At 46.9% G+C, this 11550-nt stretch overlaps 1 protein-coding gene across 1 annotated transcript; it reads left to right on the forward strand.

Moving 5' to 3' along the window:
* Positions 1 to 5980: 5980 nt before the first annotated feature.
* On the forward strand, positions 5981 to 8547 carry LOC129728596 (uncharacterized). The gene is made up of 3 exons (XM_055687043.1): positions 5981 to 6026; positions 6080 to 7546; positions 7616 to 8547. The coding sequence occupies exons 1-3, from the start codon at positions 5981 to 5983 to the stop codon at positions 8545 to 8547; spliced, it is 2445 nt and encodes an 814-aa protein (XP_055543018.1).
* The last annotated feature ends 3003 nt before the right edge of the window (positions 8548 to 11550 follow it).

Genomic DNA, 11550 nt, shown 5'->3' on the forward strand with positions numbered 1-11550 from the left:
CTTATTTTGACCGTGTTTTTTTTTTGTTATTTCGATTGTTTTGAAGTTTTGATACTTGTACTAATCAGTCCGTGGTTTGTTGCGATATCGCTTTCTGGGAAGATAGTGGAGTTTAGTGCATTACCAGTATTCTGAGTGAACTTGATCGAAGTGAAAAGTGCTTTTGATCTGCATATACATCAGTTCTACCCTCCCCGCGCATTTCGTTTTCTCCTGAAGCGCCATCTGTGAACAAGCATACTAAGCTCAACAGATCCTCTGTATTCATTCATTGCAAGCTACGTAACCCGCTAATAATTCGCCATCACTTATGCAATCTGCCGTACAAAAAGCTACTTCTGAGATGGAAAAAAGTTGCTACAAATGCTGTGAACCAATGAAGAATCTAAATATGATCAAGTGCTTTTTGTGTGACTGTATTGCACACACAAAATGTATTGGTTGGATTCGAGCGAATCTGGATTTCGTCAATGGACAAACGAATTTGCTTTGGCTATGTAATGACTGTATGCATTCTGTAGAGAATTTGAAGGCTAATAATTCTTCTGACGCTGCCGTTGCTGCTATAACATCTGTTGCTGAGTCGATCACTTGTTGTATGAATGATGTTTAAAACGAACATGGTCAAATTAACACATTCATCGGGTCGATTTCGGATAAACTGTTGGCGAATGTAGCACCGGCAATTCCGCTTTCCGTTCCGAAATAAACGCCCAAGGGTTGTCTCACCGAATGAAACTCCTAGAAGACCGAAAGTTTTATCAGATTTGATGGGTGGAACGAAATCGGTAGAAAATTGTTCCAACCTGGTGGCTACTGTTCCGCAACCAACAGAAAAATGTTGGATTTATCTCTCGCGCATTGCCCCTCATGTCACTGAGGATGAAATAACGGCGCTTATTAAAGAATGTGTGCCAGAGGCTCAGCCAGTAGTACGCAAGCTCGTGAAAAAAGAGGCTGATATTAGGTCATTTGCGTTCATCTCCTTTAAAGTAGGCATTGAAATTGGGCTTAAAGACGTTGCGTTGGACGCAAAGAATTGGCCTAAAGGAATATATTTCCGCCTGTTTGAGGAACGTAACAGTTCGAAGGATTTTTGGGGACCAAATGCGCCGAAATTTCCTCGCACGGTACATGGAATGCAACCGCCTGCTTCGAACAGTGCACACGCTACACCTCTGGCCTAATTGTGAGATCATCGTTGCATGCTTGTGCCCAGACAACGGTTATTCCAGCTAAATCATCGCTTGAAGAGGTTTCCACTACAATCGACTTGACGGATTATACTGACGACCAATCTGTACTTTCTGGATCCTGCCCGGGACGCACCGAATTATGCAACTTGGAAGCCCCCGATCCGCTCAACACAGTCGCGCCACTGCAGCCTGCGCTCATCAGTCATCCCGGTCCTGTGTTTGAGTATGGAGAAGGGGTCTTCCAGCTTGCTAGTGTTGGCAAGTATTCTACTGTATATAACAATTCAACACCTGATATCCCCGCACCTTCTAGACATTCACCGACAAATCATTCCGACATCGTGACTAATCCTGGCCTACGGATATTCTACCAGAACGTTCGCGGTCTCCGGACAAAAATAAATGACTTTTTTGTGGCCGTTACCGATTGTGAGTACGACATAGTTGTATTGACTGAAACGTGGCTAGACGATCAGATTCATTCAGTACAGCTTTTTGGCAGCGCTTTCACCGTGTATCGATGCGATCGCAATCAGAGCAATAGTTCTAAGACGCGTGGTGGAGGAGTTTTGATTGCTGTGTCTAACCGTTTTAGTAGCTATTCTGACCCCGCTCCCGTTTGTAATACTCTCGAACAGTTGTGGGTATTAGCTACAATGCCGCTTTACAAAATCAGTGTCGGCGTTATCTATTTGCCTCCTGATCGCAGAGCCGATGTCACTGCTATTGAAAATCATGTCCAATCCATCGGATCTGTTTTGTCTCGTTTGAACCGGGACGATCCCGCATTGCTATTTGGTGACTACAACCAGTCTGGTTTGATTTGGAGTTGAAGAAATGATAATATGCCAGTTATCGACTATATCCAGTCGCAGATCTCAGCTGGGAGCTCAGCCTTGTTAGATGGTTTCAGCCTAAACCATCTGTCTCAAATAAACTACGTGACTAATAGTAATGACCGTCTCCTTGATTTGGCCCTGACTAATAATGAAACATTGTGTGCACTTTCTGAGGCAGATGAGCCGCTAGTACCTCTAGACTTCAACCACCCTGCGCTGGCAATCACGGTCCAGCAATTAGTGCCCGTTGAATTTGAGAATTGTCCAACCGAACAAAATTTAGATTTTCGCAGAACTGACTTCGACCATTTGAGCTATTTAATTTCTCAAATCGACTGGCAATTTTTGGAAAGTGGAACCTCCCTCGATGATGCAATTGGGTATTTTAATGACACCATCAAGACTACACTTGTTCAGTGTGTTCCTGTTCGCCGGCCAGCACCTAAGCCTCCATGGTCTAACACTCGCTTGCGTCAACTGAAACGACAGCGGTCTTTGGCGCTACGCAAATATTGCAGAACACGTAACCCGTTAACGCAACAAACATTCAATCATGCTAGTAACTCCTATCGGATTTATAATCGCTACCTGTACAAACGGTATGCTCTTCGGATGCAGAGTTGTATCAGACGAAACCCCCGACGTTTTTGGTTGTTTGTTAACAGCAAAAGGAAAGAAGAAGGTCTACCGAAGAACATGTTTTTGAACAATCGTCAAGGAAACACGACATTCGAAAAGTGTGCTTTATTTGCTCAACATTTTCAGCAGATCTTCCGCTGCTCTACTGCTACAACTACAGAAATAGATTCAGCTTTAGATGGTATCCCCAGGGACGTCATTGACTTCAGCTCATTCACGGTTACCGACCGCCAAGTGGAAGCTGCAATCGACAAAATGAATTCCTCTTTCGCTCCTGGGCCTGATGGCATTCCATCTTGCGTCCTGAAAAAATGTAAAGCTGTTTTCGTACGCCCACTATGCTTGCTATTTAACTTGTCGCTTCGACGATGTGTTTTTCCAACCAGTTGGAAAGTATCGACCATGTTTCCGGTGCACAAAAAAGGTGACAAACGCAACGTGCAGAATTACAGAGGCATAACCTCTCTTTGCGCTTGTTCAAAAGTATTTGAAATCGTTTTTTATGATGCACTTTTCGCTAGTTGTAAACACTATATCTCGATCGATCAGCATGGTTTTTATCCAAAACGCTCTACCGCTACTAACCTCGTTCAATTCACTGCAACGTGCCTGCAGAATATGACCGAAGGAGCCCAAATTGATGCGGTTTATACTGATTTGAAAGCTGCATTTGACTGCGTCGACCATGGTATCCTGCTCGCTAAGATGGAGAAACTTGGAATGGCCCCCGCTCTGGTACAATGGCTGAGGTCCTATTTGGTAAATCGTACACTCTACGTGAAGATTGGATCGCAACATTCTGCTCATTTTTCAAATGTATCAGGCGTTCCGCAGGGCAGTAATTTAGGACCACTGCTCTTTGCCTTGTACATAAACAAGACAATAAGAAATACTTCAGACTGTCTCGAACTTCAGCGACTAGTCGACGTTTTTTTAAAGTGGTGCTCCATTAACCTGTTGACAGTTAGTATCCTGAAATGCTGTGTGATTTCGTTCCATAGGAAAAATGTTCCGGAAATGTTCAGCTATACTATGCTTGGTCAAACTCTGACAAGGGTTAACCAGGTCCGAGATTTGGGTGTTACGTTGGATTCAGCCCTGTCCTTCAGGCCACACTATAATGAGATCATAGCAAAGGCGAACCGACAACTCGGTTTTATTTTCAAGGTAGCCTCGGATTTTCATGATCCACTGTGCCTCCGATCATTATTCTACTCTCTGGTGCGATCTGTCCTTGAAACAAACTCCGTAGTGTGGTGCCCATTCAACGCAAACTGGATTGCAAGAATTGAATCCGTGCAAAGGAAATTTGTACGGTACGCTTTACGTTTTCTTCCGTGGCGAGACCCGCAGCAGCTACCGGCGTACTCGGATCGCTGCCAGCTTTTGGGCATGGAAACACTGCAGCAAAGACGTTTCGATACACAGGCTGTGTTTGTCTTCAAAATTTTAACCGGTGAAATCGACGCCCCGAAAATTCTGCAGCAGTTAAATTTGTATGCTCCGGAAAGGTCTTTAAGGCGGAGAAACTTTCTATCGCTACCGCATCGCACTGCATCATATGGGCAACACGACCCCGTTCGTTTCATGTCAGCTAGCTTCAACGTCGTAGCAGATTCATTCGATTTTAACATCTCAGTAACCACATTCAAACAAATTCTTCGTAGACGACAGGTTTAATTGTTTTTGAAGCGTGTTTCAATTGTTTTAAAGTGTTTCTTATCGTTTGTTAATATTAATTAGCATTTAGTTAGTAATATATATTATCATTAAGACCACCAATGTGTCAGATGATTTAACAATAAATAACGAACAAACAAATATATATTGTCGCAACCGGTTATTGCGTCGCACCAACAAACCAACTTCAAGTAGGTACCCTCATCACCATTACTTTGGTCACACGAAGTGCCCCCAACTAATTGATGCGCCACTGGCTGTCACTACAAAACGTCAGCAGAACGGAAGAACGAGGGAGTAAAGAAAAAAAGATTCTGACGACTGGAGGTGTGAACGAAAACGTGCGGCTATTAAAATTTGCTAGACTAACAGTTTACTTATATATCTATACACGAATAGTTACTAAAATTATTAAAAATTGGAACACTAAATAAAACTAAGTGAAAAATTAAAAGCATAATTAAAATTGTGAAGCTAAAACTTACGATCTAATAGTACGATCTAAAAACGAGCTGCTGCCCGAATGTCTACGGGAGAATTCAACAAATAATTAACGAAAACATAACCGGAAACAAAATTGTCACTGATTGCCTAGGAAAACGAGTTAAAAAAGAGGCATTAAACGAATTTTTTAACGTTACGTTGCGTACGCTACAATCTACAAAATATACGTTATCAAATCGGAAAAAACTGTCTTTCTCGTTGCATTTGCAAAAAATTCGTTTATACGCGATCGGGGAAGCTTGAATTATGCCGCCGAAGGCAAAGCCGAATGTCAGTTGTGGTGTGTGCCAGAATCCGGACAACAACCGGATGGTTTGCTGCGACGATTGTGAATTATGGTTACATTTCGAGTGTGTGGGCGTGAATGAGGATATCGAGGAGGAGGATTGGAGTTGTGCGGTGTGCGTGGCTAAACGAGCAGCTCAGAACCCATCGGTCATCATCACAGATTCTGCACGGAATGAAACGGATCCAAAGTCGACAGGTGAACAGGAGCAAACTAAACAACTTGGCGAATTCCAGAAAAACTTAGATTATATGCAGGCACAATTCGAGGAACAGCAGCGGGTGTATCAGAAGCTACTAGAAGGAAAGGATCGTGAACTGCAGTCCGTGGTTACAGAGGTCAGTACCGTCGTCGTCGAGAGACTGCCACCTACTGTGAAGCTGGACTGGGCCAAACATCGTCAAACATTGAGGGCGGTCACTTTGGAGGACTTCAGCAAATGGATTGAAACGCTCGTGGAAGCAGCTTGTATAGTAACGATTCTGCAACGGTCAGCGTGTATGCCGGCAAATCTGAGAGACGCGTACGGAAGGAAGAAGTTCACGTTCACCTCCAATCCGGTTCCAGTAATATAGCGACAGAGTCGTCGACCTCTACAGTGTTTCCCATAAATGGGTCGAAGTCAGCAGCGACGAAGCAATGTGTGGTGTGCCAAGGAGGGTGTAGCAGTGTGGGATTCTGTAGTAAATTCCAAAGATTGGATGTCGGGGCAAGATGGACAGCGCTAAAGCAGAACAAGTTGTGTCGAAAGTGCCTGGCGAAGCATTTCGGAGCGTGTGCGGTTAAGCAAGCTTGCGGGAGAAACGGCTGCCCGTATATGCATCACGAGCTACTACATGACGATACCCGATACCGGCGAGCTGCAGAAACACCTGCCGAACAGTGAAACACTCACGTCAGCTACGCCAGCAAAGTTCTTTTCCGATACGTTCCAGTTATCCTTCATGGACGAGGCAAGTTCGTTCGCACTTTCGCATTCTTGGACGAAGGCTCGTCGGCGACGTTGATGGAACACAGTTTGTTGGACGAATTAAGTCTTGAAGGCGAGTCGTTCCCCTTATGTCTCGGCTGGACGGGAGATCATCAACGTCAGGAGATGAAATCCATAATGCTAGTGCTGGAGATTTCTGGAACGCGCGATGCGGAGATGTACCGGATGTCGAAAGTTCACACAGTGGAGAGCCTTTCTCTACCACGGCAGACATTGAGGATGGAGGAGCTAGCATCAGCCTATCGGCACTTGGAAGGCGTGCCAGCGGATTCCTATCGAAATGTTCAGCCACGAATACTCATCGGCATGGACAACTGCCGCTTGGGTCACGCGTTGGATAGCAGAGAAGGAGGAAAGGAAGAACCGATCGCCACCAGAACTCGTCTAGGGTGGATAGTGTTCGGACCATGCTCAAAGACATCTCATCCAACGACGAACTTCACTGCGCACCACAGCCTTCACGTGTGCCCATGCTGCGAGCGAAGCGACGTAGATCTTCATAATATAGTGAAGGCGTATATGTCTCTGGACAGCACCGGGGTAACGAGTCCCGTCAAACCGTTGTTATCGAAAGACGACGAGCGAGCGGAACAGTTACTGAAATCATTGACGCATGTGGAAGGAAAACGGATAGAAACCGGTCTGCTCTGGCGATGTGACGATGTTCGAATGCCTGACAGCAAACCAATGGCAATGAAGCGACTAATCTGCTTGGAGAAGCGTATGCAGCGAGATCCTGTGTTGGCTGAGGCGGTGAAGGAGAAGATTCGGGACTACGAACGAGCCGGCCACATCGAAAAACTGACGGCAAGCCAGCTAGCCGAGAAATCCGAACGGGTTTGGTATCTCCCAATTTTTCCGGTGGTCAACCCTAACAAACCAAACAAGATGCGCTTAGTGTGGGACGCAGCCGCTAAAGTCTTGGGAGTCAGCCTGAATCCATTTCTACTGACAGGGCCGGATCAAGTAACCTCCTTGGTATCTGTGCTACAGCGCTTTCGAGAGTTTCGCGTTGCCATCACGGGCGATATTCGAGAAATGTTTCTCCAGATCTTGATGAACCGGCGCGATCAACAGTGTTTAAGGTTCCTATGGCGAAACGGTGAACAAGACCGCAACCCAGACGTTTACGTTACGAGAGTAATGACATTCGGAGCGACATGCTCGCCCAGCAGCGCGCAGTATGTTAAGAACTACAATGCGCAGCGGTTCCAAGACCAATTCCCGAGGGCAGCAGAGGCGATAATGAAGGAGCATTATGTTGACGACATGCTCTCAAGCGTAGAGACGGAAGAGGAAGCGATACAGTTGGCGAAAGATGTGCGACACGTTCGTTCGGAAGCAGGTTTCGAGATCCGGAAATGGCTGTCGAATTCGAGTCGAGTGCTGCTGGAGTTGAAGGCGAGTCCCGGTGAGAAAAGTTTGAACCCTTCGAGCGAGATGGCGACGTAGAAAGTTCTCGGCTTATGGTGGTGTACAGCGACCGAAACGTTCACCTACAAGTTATCGCCGAGGATCAACGATGAACTGCTGCGAGGTGACATCGTCCCAACGAAAAGGCAGATCCTCAGCACGCTTATGACGATCTACGATCCCCTGGGATTAATGGCGCATTTCCTAATGTTCCTAAAGATACTGCTGCAGGAAATTTGGCGGAGTGGTGTAGGCTGGGACGAGTCTGTCAAGAGCGAACAGCTAGTGAAATGGCAGACATGGTTACGGGTACTCCCGCAAGTGGAATCGGTCTGTGTGCCAAGGTGTTACCGACTGAAGACGAGCACGGGAGAGCGGAATACGATTCAGCTGCACGTGTTCGTGGATGCGTCGGAGAACGGCTTCGCTGCAGTCGCCTATCTGCGGTTCGAAGAAAATGGAAAAGTGGAATGTGCACTCGTCCGTGCAAAGACAAGAGTAGCCCCGTTGCGTTTTGTGTCGATTCCCAGACTAGAACTACAAGCCGCAGTCATTGGAGCCCGCCTAGCGAACGACGCTATGGAGACTCACAAGATGAAGCCCACGCAAAGGGTTTTCTGGACGGATTCACGCAACGTTCTCTGTTGGTTGGACTCCGATCACCGAAAGTACCATCAGTTCGTAACGGTGCGGATCAGCGAGATGCTAGAGTTGACGGAGACGACGGAGTGGAACTGGGTCCCGACGAAGCTGAACATCGCTGACGATGCCACGAAGTGGCAGACGCTGCCGGATCTCTCTCCTACCAGCCGCTGGTTCCGTGGCCCTGAGTTCATGTGGGGACCGAAAGAAGGATGGCCTATCGTTGAGTCAAGGTTCGAACACACCGCAGAGGAGGAACGGTCTCATGTACTGCACCATTTTGTCGATCGTGCCTTATTCCGATGGGAAAACGATGGGAAAATATATATAAAAATAAAGCGATGGGAATATATATAGGTATATATATAGATATATATATATATATATACATATATATATATATATATATATATATATATATATATATATATATATATATATATTATATATATATATATATATATATATATATATATATATATATATATATATATATATATATATATATATATATATATATATATATATGTATATATATATCTATATATATATATATATATATATATATATATATATATATATATATATATATATATATATATATATATATATATATATATATATATATATATATCAATTTTTTTTTGTTTGTTTGTTTCAGGTGAAGGGGAAATTTGCATCCAAACCCCTGAGGTGACCAACCTCAGGGAGTGTGGGGTTGGTTTGAATCAGTGACCGGACCCACTAAAACCCCTTCAGTCTCCAGCCATAATACTCCCCGGGACCACCGCTAGGTATTGCTTCGGGGAGCGGCTTTTGTGCTCTGTGCAAGCTCTTGGTTCTTTAGGTCTTTTTGCTAACTAACCTGGAGACTGGCCGTTAGCTTACACTGGCGTGTCGGTGGTCACCCTGTCGCCTGTTTTGCAATTCTAAAACTATTTGAGAGGCGGCTGTACAAACCGCCCTCCAAATGTTTGGGTCTTTACACATCCTCCGAACTAGGTTGTCCGGAGTGGTGTCTGGCCCGCTCACTACCATCATGTCGCTCCGCGCATGCACAAAACGAGGGCACACGAAGAAGACATGCTCAGCAGTCTCTTCCGCTTCCGCGCACTCGGGACACATGGGGGACCCCGCATGCCCGAATCTGTGTAGATACTGCCTAAAGCAACCATGGCCTGACAGAATCTGTGTCAGATGGAAGTTAACTTCTCCATGGCGCCGCCCGATCCATCCGGATACATCCGGAATAAGTCGATGCGTCCATCTACCCTTCGCGGAATTGGAACACTCCTGCTGCCATCTGATCATCGAGAATGATCTTCTGGTACCTCGTATGCCCCTTGTGTCACGTTGATCGAAGCATTCTACGTCCTCCTTAATGGCTATGCTGATAGGCATCATGCCGGACAGGACGCAGATTGCGTCGTATGACACAGTTCGATACGCGCTCGCAACCCTTAGGCACATGAGCCTGTAGGTACTTTCCAACTTACTCCGATGTTTACTAGTACCTAGTGCTTTGGACCACACTGGCCCGCCGTATCTCAGTATGGACGAAGTCACGCTAGCTAGAAGTTTCCGCTTGCTGCCGTACACTGCTGAGCTATTGGACATCATGCGAGATAATGCTGCAATAGCCATTGAAGCCCTCTTACAGGCATATTCGACATGGCTCCCGAAGGCGAGCTTGTCATCGATCATCACCCCCAGCAGCTTCAGGGAGCGCTTAGAGGCGATGGTGCAATTCCCGACACTGATCAAAGCCTGTTGCTTCGACTTGCGGTTATTGACAACTGAAATCTCCGCCTTATGATGTGCCAGCTCCAGTTTTTTGGAGCGCATCCAGTCCTCGACGACGCTTATAGAGTGCGAAGCCGTCAACTCAACCTCCTCGATCGACTCGCCGTAGACCTCAAGTGTGATGTCGTCCGCAAACCCAACGATCACAACCCCTTGGGGGAGCTTTAGTTTCAGCACTTCATCGTACATGATATTCCACAGTACCGGGCCCAGGATGGAACCTTGTGGAACCCCTGCGGTAATTGGGACACATTTTTGACCCTCGTCTGTGCTGTAAACTAGCACACGATTCTGGAAATAATTTTCCAGAATCCTGTACAAAGACACCGGAATGTCTAGTTTCCGAAGCGAGTGGGCTATGGAATCCCAGCTAACACTATTGAACGCACTTTTCACGTCCAACGTGACGATTGCGCAATAGCGAATGCCCATCTTTTACGCTGGAGTGCTACCTCTGCTGTTTTGGTGACGGACAAAATAGCATCCACCGTAGACTTGCCTTTTCGGAAGCCGAACTGGTTACCTAACCAGTCTATTGAAAATAACCTTCTCGAGCACCTTACCCGCCGTATCGAGCAGACATATCGGTCTGTATGCCGACGGGTCACCAGGTGGTTTCCCTGTCTTCGGCAATAAGACCAGCTTCTGTCGCTTCCATCTCTCTGGGAATGTACAGTCATCCAGGCACTTCTGCATGACTTCCCGGAATAGTCTGGGGGCCTCTTTGATGGCCTTCTTCACAGCCAGATTCGGAATCCCATCCAATCCCGGTGCCTTGCTCACCTTCAGGGAGTTGGCGATCGCGATGAGTTCCTCATTCGTAACCGTTTCCGCCTCCTCTGCCTCGGCACGGCTAACGCCGTCACTCATATATTGGGTGTTCGGCAGGTTGGCCGACCACCTCTGGTCTGAGTTTGAGATACTGGAACGTCGGTGAAGTGACTCGCCAGCCGGAGGCCAAGGATTTGGCTCGTGGCGTGAAAAGAGTCCCTCTATGATCCGCTCAAGCATCGCTGGTGATTTTTAGGGTTACCTGCGACGTGAGTGCCCGAACCTGCACTCTATCTCCAAACGCCTCTTGGGCCAATGCCCGATAGGCTGGGCCCTTGTTTCTGGCTTCTTTGCGGAGCTCGACGATCATTTCTCCCTTGCGGGATCGGCGGATGCTACGCACATCTGCCCCCAGATCTTTGAGCTTCGCATCGCCTCTCATTGCCTTAAGGACTTCCGAGTACTTTGACTCTTCTGTCTTAAGGATGAGTGCGTCGCCCTTATTTTTAACTTTCTTCGTCGCAGGATTTGTAACCGGGTGCGGTTTTTTGGCCACCTTTTTTTGGTTCCTACTCCTTCCCGGAACCGTTACCCACGGGTTACCGGGAGCCTTCTGCTCCTTGGCTGCCACCGTGGGCGTTGCTTGCGCCACTCCTACACCGGTCTGAGGGCTGTTTGCGATTAAACGCTTCTTGGTGCCCCCGGGGGCCGTCTCTCCCGGGGACTGTCGCGTTCGTTTGGCAGCTGGTCCTGCCGCGCAAACCGCCGCAAACGTGCTGGCGTCCG

Source organism: Wyeomyia smithii, chromosome 3 (assembly GCF_029784165.1).
Source record: "Wyeomyia smithii strain HCP4-BCI-WySm-NY-G18 chromosome 3, ASM2978416v1, whole genome shotgun sequence".
In the NCBI taxonomy this organism is placed as follows: Eukaryota; Metazoa; Arthropoda; class Insecta; order Diptera; family Culicidae; genus Wyeomyia; species Wyeomyia smithii.